We start from the raw sequence: 17,407 nt of genomic DNA, 5'->3' as shown, positions 1-17,407 counted from the left end.
TGTCCCTGGTACATAGCAGAGAGGACTCTAGACGGTAGGTCTTTTGTCCCTGGTACAGAGAGGACTCTAGACGGTAGGTCTTTTGTCCCTGGTACAGAGAGGACTCTAGACGGTAGGTCTTTTGTCCCTGGTACAGAGAGGACTCTAGACGGTAGGTCTTTTGTCCCTGGTACATAGCGGAGAGGACTCTAGACGGTAGGTCTTTTGTCCCTGGTACATAGCAGAGAGGACTCTAGACGGTAGGTCTTTTGTCCCTGGTACATAACAGAGAGGACTAGACGGTAGGTCTTTTGTCCCTGGTACATAACAGAGAGGACTCTAGACGGTAGGTCTTTTGTCCCTGGTACATAACAGAGAGGACTAGACGGTAGGTCTTTTGTCCCTGGTACAGAGAGGACTCTAGACGGTAGGTCTTTTGTCCCTGGTACAGAGAGGACTCTAGACGGTAGGTCTTTTGTCCCTGGTACATAGCAGAGAGGACTCTAGACGGTAGGTCTTTTGTCCCTGGTACATAGCAGAGAGGACTCTAGACGGTAGGTCTTTTGTCCCTGGTACATAGCAGAGAGGACTCTAGACGGTAGGTCTTTTGTCCCTGGTACAGAGAGGACTCTAGACGGTAGGTCTTTTGTCCCTGGTACAGAGAGGACTCTAGACGGTAGGTCTTTTGTCCCTGGTACATAGCAGAGAGGACTGGACGGTAGGTCTTTTGTCCCTGGTACATAGCAGAGAGGACTCTAGACGGTAGGTCTTTTGTCCCTGGTACATAGCAGAGAGGACTGGACGGTAGGTCTTTTGTCCCTGGTACATAGCAGAGAGGACTCTAGACGGTAGGTCTTTTGTCCCTGGTACAGAGAGGACTCTAGACGGTAGGTCTTTTGTCCCTGGTACAGAGAGGACTCTAGACGGTAGGTCTTTTGTTCCTGGTACAGAGAGGACTCTAGACGGTAGGTCTTTTGTCCCTGGTACATAGCAGAGAGGACTCTAGACGGTAGGTCTTTTGTCCCTGGTACAGAGAGGACTCTAGACGGTAGGTCTTTTGTCCCTGGTACATAGCAGAGAGGACTCTAGACGGTAGGTCTTTTGTCCCTGGTACAGAGAGGACTCTAGACGGTAGGTCTTTTGTCCCTGGTACAGAGAGGACTCTCGACGGTAGGTCTTTTGTCCCTGGTACATAGCAGAGAGGACTCTAGACGGTAGGTCTTTTGTCCCTGGTACATAACAGAGAGGACTAGACGGTTGGTCTTTTGTCCCTGGTACATAACAGAGAGGACTCTAGACGGTAGGGCTTTTTTGTCCCTGGTACATAACAGAGAGGACTAGACGGTAGGTCTTTTGTCCCTGGTACAGAGAGGACTCTAGACGGTAGGTCTTTTGTCCCTGGTACAGAGAGGACTCTAGACGGTAGGTCTTTTGTCCCTGGTACAGAGAGGACTCTAGACGGTAGGTCTTTTGTCCCTGGTACATAGCAGAGAGGACTCTAGACGGTAGGTCTTTTGTCCCTGGTACATAGCAGAGAGGACTCTAGACGGTAGGTCTTTTGTCCCTGGTACAGAGAGGACTCTAGACGGTAGGTCTTTTGTCCCTGGTACAGAGAGGACTCTAGACGGTAGGTCTTTTGTCCCTGGTACATAGCAGAGAGGACTGGACGGTAGGTCTTTTGTCCCTGGTACATAGCAGAGAGGACTCTAGACGGTAGGTCTTTTGTCCCTGGTACATAGCAGAGAGGACTGGACGGTAGGTCTTTTGTCCCTGGTACATAGCAGAGAGGACTAGACGGTAGGTCTTTTGTCCCTGGTACAGAGAGGACTCTCGACGGTAGGTCTTTTGTCCCTGGTACATAGCAGAGAGGACTCTAGACGGTAGGTCTTTTGTCCCTGGTACATAGCAGAGAGGACTCTAGACGGTAGGTCTTTTGTCCCTGGTACATAGCAGAGAGGACTCTAGACGGTAGGTCTTTTGTTCCTGGTACATAGCAGAGAGGACTAGACGGTAGGTCTTTTGTCCCTGGTACAGAGGACTCTAGACGGTAGGTCTTTTGTCCCTGGTACATAACAGAGAGGACTAGACGGTAGGTCTTTTGTCCCTGGTACAGAGAGGACTCTAGACGGTAGGTCTTTTGTCCCTGGTACAGAGAGGACTCTAGACGGTAGGTCTTTTGTACCTGGTACAGAGAGGACTCTAGACGGTAGGTCTTTTGTCCCTGGTACATAGCAGAGAGGACTCTAGACGGTAGGTCTTTTGTCCCTGGTACAGAGAGGACTCTAGACGGTAGGTCTTTTGTCCCTGGTACAGAGAGGACTCTCGACGGTAGGTCTTTTGTCCCTGGTACATAGCAGAGAGGACTCTAGACGGTAGGTCTTTTGTCCCTGGTACATAGCAGAGAGGACTCTAGACGGTAGGTCTTTTGTCCCTGGTACATAGCAGAGAGGACTCTAGACGGTAGGTCTTTTGTTCCTGGTACATAGCAGAGAGGACTAGACGGTAGGTCTTTTGTCCCTGGTACAGAGGACTCTAGACGGTAGGTCTTTTGTCCCTGGTACATAACAGAGAGGACTAGACGGTAGGTCTTTTGTCCCTGGTACAGAGAGGACTCTAGACGGTAGGTCTTTTGTCCCTGGTACAGAGAGGACTCTAGACGGTAGGTCTTTTGTACCTGGTACAGAGAGGACTCTAGACGGTAGGTCTTTTGTCCCTGGTACATAGCAGAGAGGACTCTAGACGGTAGGTCTTTTGTCCCTGGTACAGAGAGGACTCTAGACGGTAGGTCTTTTGTTCCTGGTACAGAGAGGACTCTAGACGGTAGGTCTTTTGTCCCTGGTACATAGCAGAGAGGACTCTAGACGGTAGGTCTTTTGTCCCTGGTACAGAGAGGACTCTCGACGGTAGGTCTTTTGTCCCTGGTACATATCAGAGAGGACTCTAGACGGTAGGTCTTTTGTCCCTGGTACATAGCAGAGAGGACTCTAGACGGTAGGTCTTTTGTCCCTGGTACAGAGAGGACTCTAGACGGTAGGTCTTTTGTCCCTGGTACAGAGAGGACTCTAGACGGTAGGTCTTTTGTCCCTGGTACAGAGAGGACTCTAGACGGTAGGTCTTTTGTCCCTGGTACATAGCGGAGAGGACTCTAGACGGTAGGTCTTTTGTCCCTGGTACATAGCAGAGAGGACTCTAGACGGTAGGTCTTTTGTCCCTGGTACATAACAGAGAGGACTAGACGGTAGGTCTTTTGTCCCTGGTACATAACAGAGAGGACTCTAGACGGTAGGTCTTTTGTCCCTGGTACATAACAGAGAGGACTAGACGGTAGGTCTTTTGTCCCTGGTACAGAGAGGACTCTAGACGGTAGGTCTTTTGTCCCTGGTACAGAGAGGACTCTAGACGGTAGGTCTTTTGTCCCTGGTACATAGCAGAGAGGACTCTAGACGGTAGGTCTTTTGTCCCTGGTACATAGCAGAGAGGACTCTAGACGGTAGGTCTTTTGTCCCTGGTACATAGCAGAGAGGACTCTAGACGGTAGGTCTTTTGTCCCTGGTACAGAGAGGACTCTAGACGGTAGGTCTTTTGTCCCTGGTACAGAGAGGACTCTAGACGGTAGGTCTTTTGTCCCTGGTACATAGCAGAGAGGACTGGACGGTAGGTCTTTTGTCCCTGGTACATAGCAGAGAGGACTCTAGACGGTAGGTCTTTTGTCCCTGGTACATAGCAGAGAGGACTGGACGGTAGGTCTTTTGTCCCTGGTACATAGCAGAGAGGACTCTAGACGGTAGGTCTTTTGTCCCTGGTACAGAGAGGACTCTAGACGGTAGGTCTTTTGTCCCTGGTACAGAGAGGACTCTAGACGGTAGGTCTTTTGTTCCTGGTACAGAGAGGACTCTAGACGGTAGGTCTTTTGTCCCTGGTACATAGCAGAGAGGACTCTAGACGGTAGGTCTTTTGTCCCTGGTACAGAGAGGACTCTAGACGGTAGGTCTTTTGTCCCTGGTACATAGCAGAGAGGACTCTAGACGGTAGGTCTTTTGTCCCTGGTACAGAGAGGACTCTAGACGGTAGGTCTTTTGTCCCTGGTACATAGCAGAGAGGACTGGACGGTAGGTCTTTTGTCCCTGGTACATAGCAGAGAGGACTCTAGACGGTAGGTCTTTTGTCCCTGGTACATAACAGAGAGGACTAGACGGTTGGTCTTTTGTCCCTGGTACATAACAGAGAGGACTCTAGACGGTAGGGCTTTTTTGTCCCTGGTACATAACAGAGAGGACTAGACGGTAGGTCTTTTGTCCCTGGTACAGAGAGGACTCTAGACGGTAGGTCTTTTGTCCCTGGTACAGAGAGGACTCTAGACGGTAGGTCTTTTGTCCCTGGTACAGAGAGGACTCTAGACGGTAGGTCTTTTGTCCCTGGTACATAGCAGAGAGGACTCTAGACGGTAGGTCTTTTGTCCCTGGTACATAGCAGAGAGGACTCTAGACGGTAGGTCTTTTGTCCCTGGTACAGAGAGGACTCTAGACGGTAGGTCTTTTGTCCCTGGTACAGAGAGGACTCTAGACGGTAGGTCTTTTGTCCCTGGTACATAGCAGAGAGGACTGGACGGTAGGTCTTTTGTCCCTGGTACATAGCAGAGAGGACTCTAGACGGTAGGTCTTTTGTCCCTGGTACATAGCAGAGAGGACTGGACGGTAGGTCTTTTGTCCCTGGTACATAGCAGAGAGGACTAGACGGTAGGTCTTTTGTCCCTGGTACAGAGAGGACTCTAGACGGTAGGTCTTTTGTCCCTGGTACAGAGAGGACTCTAGACGGTAGGTCTTTTGTTACTGGTACAGAGAGGACTCTAGACGGTAGGTCTTTTGTCCCTGGTACATAGCAGAGAGGACTCTAGACGGTAGGTCTTTTGTCCCTGGTACAGAGAGGACTCTAGACGGTAGGTCTTTTGTCCCTTGTACATAGCAGAGAGGACTCTAGACGGTAGGTCTTTTGTCCCTGGTACAGAGAGGACTCTAGACGGTAGGTCTTTTGTCCCTGGTACATAGCAGAGATTACTGGACGGTAGGTCTTTTGTCCCTGGTACATAGCAGAGAGGACTCTAGACGGTAGGTCTTTTGTCCCTGGTACAGAGAGGACTCTAGACGGTAGGTCTTTTGTCCCTGGTACATAGCAGAGAGGACTGGACGGTAGGTCTTTTGTCCCTGGTACATAGCAGAGAGGACTCTAGACGGTAGGTCTTTTGTCCCTGGTACAGAGAGGACTCTAGACGGTAGGTCTTTTGTCCCTGGTACATAGCAGAGAGGACTCTAGACGGTAGGTCTTTTGTCCCTGGTACAGAGAGGACTCTAGACGGTAGGTCTTTTGTCCCTGGTACATAGCAGAGAGGACTGGACGGTAGGTCTTTTGTCCCTGGTACATAGCAGAGAGGACTCTAGACGGTAGGTCTTTTGTCCCTGGTACAGAGAGGACTCTAGACGGTAGGTCTTTTGTTCCTGGTACACAGCAGAGAGGACTAGACGGTAGGTCTTTTGTCCCTGGTACAGAGAGGACTCTAGACGCTAGGTCTTTTGTTCCTGGTACATAGCAGAGAGGACTAGACGGTAGGTCTTTTGTCCCTGGTACAGAGAGGACTCTAGACGGTAGGTCTTTTGTTCCTGGTACATAGCAGAGAGGACTCTCGACGGTAGGTCTTTTGTCCCTGGTACATAGCAGAGAGGACCCTAGACGGTAGGTCTTTTGTCCCTGGTACATAGCAGAGAGGACTCTAGACGGTAGGTCTTTTGTCCCTGGTACATAGCAGAGAGGACTCTAGACGGTAGGTCTTTTGTCCCTGGTACATAGCAGAGAGGACTCTAGACGGTAGGTCTTTTGTCCCTGGTACAGAGAGGACTCTAGACGGTAGGTCTTTTGTCCCTGGTACATAGCAGAGAGGACTGGACGGTAGGTCTTTTGTCCCTGGTACATAGCAGAGAGGACTCTAGACGGTAGGTCTTTTGTCCCTGGTACATAGCAGAGAGGACTGGACGGTAGGTCTTTTGTCCCTGGTACATAGCAGAGAGGACTCTAGACGGTAGGTCTTTTGTCCCTGGTACAGAGAGGACTCTCGACGGTAGGTCTTTTGTCCCTGGTACAGAGAGGACTCTAGACGGTAGGTCTTTTGTTCCTGGTACAGAGAGGACTCTAGACGGTAGGTCTTTTGTCCCTGGTACATAGCAGAGAGGACTCTAGACGGTAGGTCTTTTGTCCCTGGTACAGAGAGGACTCTAGACGGTAGGTCTTTTGTCCCTGGTACATAGCAGAGAGGACTCTAGACGGTAGGTCTTTTGTCCCTGGTACAGAGAGGACTCTAGACGGTAGGTCTTTTGTCCCTGGTACATAGCAGAGAGGACTGGACGGTAGGTCTTTTGTCCCTGGTACATAGCAGAGAGGACTCTAGACGGTAGGTCTTTTGTCCCTGGTACATAACAGAGAGGACTAGACGGTAGGTCTTTTGTCCCTGGTACATAACAGAGAGGACTCTAGACGGTAGGTCTTTTGTCCCTGGTACATAACAGAGAGGACTAGACGGTAGGTCTTTTGTCCCTGGTACAGAGAGGACTCTAGACGGTAGGTCTTTTGTCCCTGGTACAGAGAGGACTCTAGACGGTAGGTCTTTTGTCCCTGGTACAGAGAGGACTCTAGACGGTAGGTCTTTTGTCCCTGGTACATAGCAGAGAGGACTCTAGACGGTAGGTCTTTTGTCCCTGGTACATAGCAGAGAGGACTCTAGACGGTAGGTCTTTTGTCCCTGGTACAGAGAGGACTCTAGACGGTAGGTCTTTTGTCCCTGGTACAGAGAGGACTCTAGACGGTAGGTCTTTTGTCCCTGGTACATAGCAGAGAGGACTGGACGGTAGGTCTTTTGTCCCTGGTACATAGCAGAGAGGACTCTAGACGGTAGGTCTTTTGTCCCTGGTACATTACAGAGAGGACTGGACGGTAGGTCTTTTGTCCCTGGTACATAGCAGAGAGGACTAGACGGTAGGTCTTTTGTCCCTGGTACAGAGAGGACTCTAGACGGTAGGTCTTTTGTCCCTGGTACAGAGAGGACTCTAGACGGTAGGTCTTTTGTTCCTGGTACAGAGAGGACTCTAGACGGTAGGTCTTTTGTCCCTGGTACATAGCAGAGAGGACTCTAGACGGTAGGTCTTTTGTCCCTGGTACAGAGAGGACTCTAGACGGTAGGTCTTTTGTCCCTGGTACATAGCAGAGAGGACTCTAGACGGTAGGTCTTTGTCCCTGGTACAGAGAGGACTCTAGACGGTAGGTCTTTTGTCCCTGGTACATAGCAGAGATTACTGGACGGTAGGTCTTTTGTCCCTGGTACATAGCAGAGAGGACTCTAGACGGTAGGTCTTTTGTCCCTGGTACAGAGAGGACTCTAGACGGTAGGTCTTTTGTCCCTGGTACATAGCAGAGAGGACTGGACGGTAGGTCTTTTGTCCCTGGTACATAGCAGAGAGGACTAGACGGTAGGTCTTTTGTCCCTGGTACAGAGAGGACTCTAGACGGTAGGTCTTTTGTTCCTGGTACATAGCAGAGAGGACTCTCGACGGTAGGTCTTTTGTCCCTGGTACATAGCAGAGAGGACCCTAGACGGTAGGTCTTTTGTCCCTGGTACATAGCAGAGAGGACTCTAGACGGTAGGTCTTTTGTCCCTGGTACATAGCAGAGAGGACTCTAGACGGTAGGTCTTTTGTCCCTGGTACATAGCAGAGAGGACTCTAGACGGTAGGTCTTTTGTCCCTGGTACAGAGAGGACTCTAGACGGTAGGTCTTTTGTCCCTGGTACATAGCAGAGAGGACTGGACGGTAGGTCTTTTGTCCCTGGTACATAGCAGAGAGGACTCTAGACGGTAGGTCTTTTGTCCCTGGTACATAGCAGAGAGGACTGGACGGTAGGTCTTTTGTCCCTGGTACATAGCAGAGAGGACTCTAGACGGTAGGTCTTTTGTCCCTGGTACAGAGAGGACTCTCGACGGTAGGTCTTTTGTCCCTGGTACAGAGAGGACTCTAGACGGTAGGTCTTTTGTTCCTGGTACAGAGAGGACTCTAGACGGTAGGTCTTTTGTCCCTGGTACATAGCAGAGAGGACTCTAGACGGTAGGTCTTTTGTCCCTGGTACAGAGAGGACTCTAGACGGTAGGTCTTTTGTCCCTGGTACATAGCAGAGAGGACTCTAGACGGTAGGTCTTTTGTCCCTGGTACAGAGAGGACTCTAGACGGTAGGTCTTTTGTCCCTGGTACATAGCAGAGAGGACTGGACGGTAGGTCTTTTGTCCCTGGTACATAGCAGAGAGGACTCTAGACGGTAGGTCTTTTGTCCCTGGTACATAACAGAGAGGACTAGACGGTAGGTCTTTTGTCCCTGGTACATAACAGAGAGGACTCTAGACGGTAGGTCTTTTGTCCCTGGTACATAACAGAGAGGACTAGACGGTAGGTCTTTTGTCCCTGGTACAGAGAGGACTCTAGACGGTAGGTCTTTTGTCCCTGGTACAGAGAGGACTCTAGACGGTAGGTCTTTTGTCCCTGGTACAGAGAGGACTCTAGACGGTAGGTCTTTTGTCCCTGGTACATAGCAGAGAGGACTCTAGACGGTAGGTCTTTTGTCCCTGGTACATAGCAGAGAGGACTCTAGACGGTAGGTCTTTTGTCCCTGGTACAGAGAGGACTCTAGACGGTAGGTCTTTTGTCCCTGGTACAGAGAGGACTCTAGACGGTAGGTCTTTTGTCCCTGGTACATAGCAGAGAGGACTGGACGGTAGGTCTTTTGTCCCTGGTACATAGCAGAGAGGACTCTAGACGGTAGGTCTTTTGTCCCTGGTACATTACAGAGAGGACTGGACGGTAGGTCTTTTGTCCCTGGTACATAGCAGAGAGGACTAGACGGTAGGTCTTTTGTCCCTGGTACAGAGAGGACTCTAGACGGTAGGTCTTTTGTCCCTGGTACAGAGAGGACTCTAGACGGTAGGTCTTTTGTTCCTGGTACAGAGAGGACTCTAGACGGTAGGTCTTTTGTCCCTGGTACATAGCAGAGAGGACTCTAGACGGTAGGTCTTTTGTCCCTGGTACAGAGAGGACTCTAGACGGTAGGTCTTTTGTCCCTGGTACATAGCAGAGAGGACTCTAGACGGTAGGTCTTTGTCCCTGGTACAGAGAGGACTCTAGACGGTAGGTCTTTTGTCCCTGGTACATAGCAGAGATTACTGGACGGTAGGTCTTTTGTCCCTGGTACATAGCAGAGAGGACTCTAGACGGTAGGTCTTTTGTCCCTGGTACAGAGAGGACTCTAGACGGTAGGTCTTTTGTCCCTGGTACATAGCAGAGAGGACTGGACGGTAGGTCTTTTGTCCCTGGTACATAGCAGAGAGGACTCTAGACGGTAGGTCTTTTGTCCCTGGTACAGAGAGGACTCTAGACGGTAGGTCTTTTGTCCCTGGTACATAGCAGAGAGGACTCTAGACGGTAGGTCTTTTGTCCCTGGTACAGAGAGGACTCTAGACGGTAGGTCTTTTGTCCCTGGTACATAGCAGAGAGGACTGGACGGTAGGTCTTTTGTCCCTGGTACATAGCAGAGAGGACTCTAGACGGTAGGTCTTTTGTCCCTGGTACAGAGAGGACTCTAGACGGTATGTCTTTTGTTCCTGGTACATAGCAGAGAGGACTAGACGGTAGGTCTTTTGTCCCTGGTACAGAGAGGACTCTAGACGGTAGGTCTTTTGTTCCTGGTACATAGCAGAGAGGACTAGACGGTAGGTCTTTTGTCCCTGGTACAGAGAGGACTCTAGACGGTAGGTCTTTTGTTCCTGGTACATAGCAGAGAGGACTCTCGACGGTAGGTCTTTTGTCCCTGGTACATAGCAGAGAGGACCCTAGACGGTAGGTCTTTTGTCCCTGGTACATAGCAGAGAGGACTGGACGGTAGGTCTTTTGTCCCTGGTACATAGCAGAGAGGACTCTAGACGGTAGGTCTTTTGTTCCTGGTACAGAGAGGACTCTAGACGGTAGGTCTTTTGTCCCTGGTACATAGCAGAGAGGACTCTAGACGGTAGGTCTTTTGTCCCTGGTACATAGCAGAGAGGACTCTAGACGGTAGGTCTTTTGTCCCTGGTACATAACAGAGAGGACTGGACGGTAGGTCTTTTGTCCCTGGTACAGAGAGGACTCTAGACGGTAGGTCTTTTGTCCCTGGTACAGAGAGGACTCTAGACGGTAGATCTTTTGTCCCTGGTACATAGCAGAGAGGACTGGACGGTAGGTCTTTTGTCCCTGGTACAGAGAGGACTCTAGACGGTAGGTCTTTTGTCCCTGGTACAGAGAGGACTCTAGACGGTAGGTCTTTTGTCCCTGGTACAGAGAGGACTCTAGACGGTAGGTCTTTTGTCCCTGGTACAGAGAGGACTCTAGACGGTAGGTCTTTTGTCCCTGGTACAGAGAGGACTCTAGACGGTAGGTCTTTTGTCCCTGGTACAGAGAGGACTCTAGACGGTAGGTCTTTTGTCCCTGGTACAGAGAGGACTCTAGACGGTAGGTCTTTTGTCCCTGGTACAGAGAGGACTCTAGACGGTAGGTCTTTTGTCCCTGGTACATAGCAGAGAGGACTCCGTATGGTAGGTCTTTTATGTGGAACTGTTGGAGGTAAGTGTTTTGTGGGGACTATCGACAGCATGTCTTTTGTGTTGGCTGTTTAAGGTAGGTCTTTTGTATAAACTATGGGCTGTAGGTCTTTTGTGTTGATGTTAATTCATTTCTGTCTTTCCTAATCGGCACTACTTGCATTAGTTTATATTTACTAAGTATGGTAGACCGTCCGAACTAAATTGTATAATTATTTTTGTTACTAAATTCACAACATCCAGCTGCGTGAGAAAGATGTAAATGTAAAGTATGATACGGAACTACGGTAGACCGCGCATGCCAAATTATTATACTTTTAATTTTAAGGTGTAATGACGGTACACCGTGTATGTCAGAAAACTTTATTTATCCTTTAGCTTGAACTACGGTGAACCGTGTGTGCCAGAAATACATTATTTCACTTTGTTTTGTAGATTTGCACACGCGAACCTTGTAGCAAGCAGGAAATCTAATTAGAGTAATGAGGCCATAAAGACTAGAGAATCAATACTTAAAATCCTGTACAAATGCCTGAGCTGCATTTTAAATTAATTAAAACAACCTTGATAAGGACCGCCTTCCTGTAGGAATGTAATGGGCACCATTAACGTAATCAGCGGTCATTAGCAATGGCCCCATCCCTATGGGAGACAGTTGCTACATTAAAGTTTAATTACTGATAACTGGAAGACATTGAACAGATAGTTGTATTCGGGATTAGGCGCCAGAGATTTAGTGGTCTATTTTTATAACATTTGGTTCAGAGAGTTGAACAAATCGGTCTGATAATGATAGAATGGTGGACAGAGATTGGCGTGGCATAATGTTCGGAGAACGAGGTAGAGGGTAGATTGGGATAGTTCGGAGAATGGGGTAGAGGGTAGATTGGGATAATTAAGTTCGGAGCATTGGGTAGAGGGTTGGTTGGAATAGTTCAGAGAATGAGGTAGATGGTTGCTTGGGATGATTGTTCGAATAGTGATACAGAGAATAGTCTGACATGAATATGTTCGGAGAGTGAGACCTATGTAAGTATACCATAATTTAGTTTGTATAAAACAGATAGTATACTAGCATAATTTATGAGAACATGCACAGACAACGTACACAATCTCTTCAACTAAATGCTCTTCAATCTTCTTGGGTCAACACACCAGTCAGGTGACATCTTGTCATTTTCTTTGGTACTCTCACTACTCTCTGTGTCAAATGTTGATGACTGTACAATCGATATGGTACAAAGTTTGCCTTCTAGTTAGTACAGAACAAAAAGTTGACCGCAAGTAGCACGGTACAAATTTGACTTCTAGTTAGTACAGAATAAAACGTTGACTGCAAGTAGCACGGTACAAATTTCACTTCAAGTTAGTACGGCACAAATGCAAATAGTTTACTGTCAGTCTGTAGAGGACAAAAGTTGACAGTACGGCACAAAGTTTGACATCTAGTCAGTACGGCACAAAGTTTAACATCTAGTCAGTACGGCACAAAGTTTGACATCTAGTCAGTACGGCACAAAGTTTGACATCTAGTCAGTACGGCACAAAGTTTGACATCTAGTACGGCACAAAGTTGGCTGCCGTTCAACACGACACAATCGTTGACTGTCTATCAAAAGAACTATTAGCAGTAGCTTTTGACGATGACCGGTTGATGAAAGATTCTATTAGCCCGTGCTCCCCGGGACGAAGGATTTTATTGACCAACCAGGTCCACCCCCGGGCAGGGGGGGGAGCGCACTGTCAGACAACATATTAGCTCTCAATGGAGGAAAGACAACATATTAGCTCTCAATGGAGGAACTAGCTCATACACTCACTGGGCAAATCTAAGACTCAACGCTAGAAAAATGGGGATCATTTTAGATTATGAAGTTATCAAGTTATATATCTGAACATACGTTATGTGTGTGTGTGTGTTACACGTGTATTAGACCAGTGGTTCTTAACCCCAGAGACTAACTCACCTATCTCCTGGGGTTCGATGGAACCCAAGTTAGGAACCACTGTACCATACACTACACAGGTGCGTATGTCATTGAGCAGGTAAATCAGCCCGTGTACAGGTATAACTATCATTAAATAGGTACATCTGGCACTGTTCAGATGTGTCTCGCACCGTTCAGGTACATCAGGCTGGGTTAAGTTATTGAACAGGTAAATCTGCCATACCTGCATTTTGTTGCTGATGTCTTGTGTTGATGTCTTGTGTTGATGTCACCACAGATATTGCTGAGAAAACCTGCACGGAGAACGGCACGTGGTGGAGAGAGCCGGGGGACGGGCAAGAATGGACGGACTACACCAACTGTGTATCTCTTGAGGTCAGTTAGGTCACCCCGCCCTTGTGGTTACCCCTCTAATTTTTCTGTTTTAAGAAACGCTATCCTGTACTTTAAACATCTAATCTTAATCCTCCCCCGCAACCACACACACAAACATCGCTTTCCCGTGCGTTTAATCTTATAGTCTCCATCCCACAGCGCTATTCTGTATGATAACTAACTAATCTCCACCCCACAAGACTATCTATACTTTAACCCTATAATCTCCACCCCACATCACTATCCTATACTTTAACCCTATAATCTCCACCCCACATGGCTATCCTATACTTTAACCCTATAATCTCCACCCCACATGGCTATCCTATACTTTAACCCTCTAATCTCCACCCCACAACACTATCCTATAATTTAACCCTCTATTCTCCATCCCACAGCACTATCCTATACTTTAACCCTTTGTTCTCCACATCACTATCCTATAATTTAACCCTCTCCACCCCAAATCACTATCCTATACTTTAACCCTCTGTTCCCCACATCACTATCCATCCTTTAACCCTCTGTTCCCCACATCACTATCCTATACTTTAACCCTCTGTTCCCCACATCACTATCCTATACTTTAACCCTCTGTTCCCCACATCACTATCCTATACTTTAACCCTCTGTTCCCCACATCACTATCCTATACTTTAACCCTCTGTTCCCCACATCACTATCCTATACTTTAACCCTCTGTTCCCCACATCACTATCCTATACTTTAACCCTCTGTTCCCCACAGCGATATCCTATACTTTAACCCTCTGTTCCCCACATCACTATCCTATACTTTAACCCTCTGTTCCCCACATCACTATCCTATACTTTAACCCTCTGTTCCACACATCACTATCCTATACTTTAACCCTCTGTTCCCCACAGCGATATCCTATACTTTAACCCTCTGTTCCCCACATCACTATCCTATACTTTAACCCTCTGTTCCCCACATCACTATCCTATACTTTAACCCTCTCCACCCCACATCACTATCCTATACTTTAACCCTTTGTTCCACACATCACTATCCTATACTTTAACCCTCTGTTCTCCACAGCGCTATCCTATACTTTAACCCTCTGTTCCCCACATCACTATCCTATACTTTAACCCTCTGTTCCCCACATCACTATCCTATACTTTAACCCTCTGTTCTCCACATCACTATCCTATACTTTAACCCTCTCTTCCCCACATCACTATCCTATACTTTAACCCTCTGTTCTCCACATCACTATCCTATACTTTAACCCTCTCTTCCCCACAGCGCTACCGAATCCTGTACCTTGCCGGAGTGTCCTGCAATATTTGTAGTATTGTCTGTCTGTTACCTGGTTGTGCCATATTTCTCACGTTCAGGTAAACGTCTAGAATGATACAATGTACCATTTTTGCTTTATACCAGTCTAGCCAAATAACATACTGGTATATAACAAGTAAGGTATATAGTATATTGTATTTGGGGTATATAGTATAAATAGCAAGAATGGTAGTTGGCAAAAATGATAGATGGCAAGTATGATAAACTGCAAATATGAATGATTGTGTACCAGTTTGAAGTACATGTATAATTATGTGTCGGTTTCATGTACATGCAAAATTTGTATTTGAGATCTTAAACCATGCATCATTGCGTACTAATTGGGTGTACTTGTATGAGTGTATATGTATAACTGATTATCCACTATGTGTACGTGTATGTTTGTGTACCTACATTTTACTGATACAGATCTAACACAGCTATTTTCGCTTCAGGCAGCTGAGGAACCAGCATCGTATCCGCATCCATCTGAACTTGTTCGTGTCCTTCACCCTGACCAACGCAGTTTCAATCTGCTGGGACCACGTGATCTTCCGCGACCGACTGGAGAACTCGCGGGAACATGCGAGACTACATCAAAACATTGTGAGTCACGTGTTTGAGTAGCATCTGAACATTTTAAGTCACGTTGTCGCGAAGTCGACCAAAACTATCACGGAAAACCACGAACAAATTATTTTTGTGTATGTGTCGTTCACACCTTAATGGTCAGATGTGACACCTGATTGGTCTCGTGTCACACCTCGTGCTACAAGTATAGACAATTCACAAGTCACCTCTAACAAGTGTAACAAGTTTTTGTTGAGATGGGGGGGGGGGAGGTGTGTCTATTTTATGTAAACTGGATCTATGTTTGCGAACGTTAATCGAAATCCAGGGTCTATTTTGTTACAGCTGTTTGTACGCTGTCATGTTACTGTAAGTCTGTTATGTTGCTGTTTACCTGCTACAATCCTATGGTACAGCTGTTTGCATGACGTCATGTTACTGTAAGCCTGTTATGTTGCTGTTTACCTGACATGATACAGCTGTTTGTATGCTGTCATGTTACTGTAAGCCTGTTATGTTGCTGTTTACCTGCTACAATCCCATGGTACAGCTGTTTGCATGACGTCATGTTACTGTAAGCCTGTTATGTTGCTGTTTACCTGACATGATACAGCTGATTGTATGCTGTCATGTTACTGTAAGCCTGTTATGTTGCTGTTTACCTGCCATGATGCAGCTGTTTCCTGCTTGCAGGCTGTGTGCAGGGTGTTGTATGTGCTGTTGAGGTACTCGTGGGCCTGCAACTTCCTGTGGATGTCTCTGGAAGGTTTTCACCTGTACAGGTTGATCAACCACGCCTTCCACACGCCCAAGTCCATCGTCTGCTATTATTTCGTCGGCTGGTGTAAGTACAATCATGAAGCTTACCACAATCATCCAGCCTAACACAATCACCCACACTATTACAATCAACAGTGTAACACAATCATTGTACCACAATCATCCAACCTACCAAAATCATCCAATCTATCACAATCTCAGTGTAACGCACTCATCTTTATACAACAACCCTTATTGTATCACAATCCCCGATGCAACTCAATCCCCAGTGTACCACAATCATCACTGTACAAAGACCCTTATTTACAACAATTCCCCCCCCCCCCCCCCGATGCACAACAAGCCCCAGTGTTAGTACTATGATCCCCATTGATGACACAAGAAGTAAATATGTAGAGGCCTACATACCCAACTGATAAATATGTTCTCTACTTAGTGGAAAGAACAGATTTACGAAGCCTGTTGTTGGCTGATATTGATCTTCCACCCACAATAATGAGCAATGACGGCGGAACAATTTAAATAACAAAAGTGGATTCAGTGGAAAAGCTGAAACTATAAATTAACAAAAATCGAAACTATCAAAATACCAAATCAAAAACACTCGAATATTTTTTACAAAAGAATAAACTAAACCAAGGCTCGAGTATACAAAATAAACGAACAAAATGTAATGCTCTGATTCTGTACTCCTTTACCTCCCCCTCCCCCCCCCCCCCGGGTTTTTTTTATTTCCTTTAATCCTGTTCTTGACATTTTCCTTAATAAGCTCCTGTCAATCACGACTTTAAAAACCCTTTCAGCCAATCAAATTCCAGTTAAATCTCCCACTCTTATATGCGCGCCCCCTCTAGTTTAGCTCTTCTGTTGACACCAGCTTCTAAGAGATCCCCATAAATGAACGAATAAGAAATGAATGCTACATGTTCATGCAGCGTATCCTTGTAATGTAACTGTTAGCCGCTGGTTGACCAATCAAATAATAATGATGTGACTTGGAAAATATGTGCTATCACTTTCAAGCTGTTGAATTCAATAAAATACTTTTTTCTTGTTTTTAATAATGAGTAGTGTTTCTCGAGGGGGGGGGGGGGGGGGGGGGGTTCTATCCCATATCACTCACCTGTGTGACCTTGTGTTATCACTCACCTGTGTGACCTTGTGTTATCACTCACCTGTGTGACCTTGTGTTACACCATATCACTCACCTGTGTGACCTTGTGTTACACCATATCACTCACCTGTGTGACCTTCTGTTACACCATATCACTCACCTGTGTGACCTTCTGTTACACCATATCACTCACCTGTGTGACCTTGTGTTACACCATATCACTCACCTGTGTGACCTTATGTTATCACTCACCTGTGTGACCTTATGTTATCACTCACCTGTGTGACCTTATGTTATCACTCACCTGTGTGACCTTGTGTTATCACTCACCTGTGTGACCTTGTGTTATCACTCACCTGTGTGACCTTATGTTATCACTCACCTGTGTGACCTTGTGTTATCACTCACCTGTGTGACCTTGTGTTATCACTCACCTGTGTGACCTTGTGTTATCACTCACCTGTGTGACCTTGTGTTATCACTCACCTGTGTGACCTTGTGTTATCACTCACCTGTGTGACCTTGTGTTATCACTCACCTGTGTGACCTTGTGTTATCACTCACCTGTGTGACCTTCTATTACAGTATTGCCGTGTGTGCCTATTGGAATCTACTCCGCCATTCGAGGTTTACAGTCACACCCTGGGTAGGTCATTAGTTGGTCATATATACAAGTA

The 17,407-nt window shown here is 47.0% G+C and overlaps 1 protein-coding gene across 1 annotated transcript in view; it reads left to right on the top strand.

Moving 5' to 3' along the window:
- LOC131943813 (calcitonin gene-related peptide type 1 receptor-like) overlaps positions 1–17,407 on the top strand; it is a 37,501-nt gene that overhangs the window by 15,286 nt on the left and 4,808 nt on the right. The window contains exons 3-7 of the mRNA XM_059304104.1: positions 12,864–12,961; positions 14,234–14,325; positions 14,722–14,872; positions 15,530–15,680; positions 17,316–17,376. Coding sequence (XP_059160087.1) covers positions 12,864–12,961; positions 14,234–14,325; positions 14,722–14,872; positions 15,530–15,680; positions 17,316–17,376 — 553 coding nt within the window. The remainder of the gene's footprint in view (positions 1–12,863; positions 12,962–14,233; positions 14,326–14,721; positions 14,873–15,529; positions 15,681–17,315; positions 17,377–17,407) is intronic.

Source organism: Physella acuta, unplaced genomic scaffold (genome assembly GCF_028476545.2).
Source record: "Physella acuta isolate Inbredline_101_S28 unplaced genomic scaffold, ASM2847654v3 ptg000466l, whole genome shotgun sequence".
NCBI classification, from domain to species: domain Eukaryota; kingdom Metazoa; phylum Mollusca; class Gastropoda; family Physidae; genus Physella; species Physella acuta.
The sequence above is the reverse complement of the archived record's forward strand: the minus strand, read 5'-3'. Positions and strand labels throughout refer to the sequence as shown.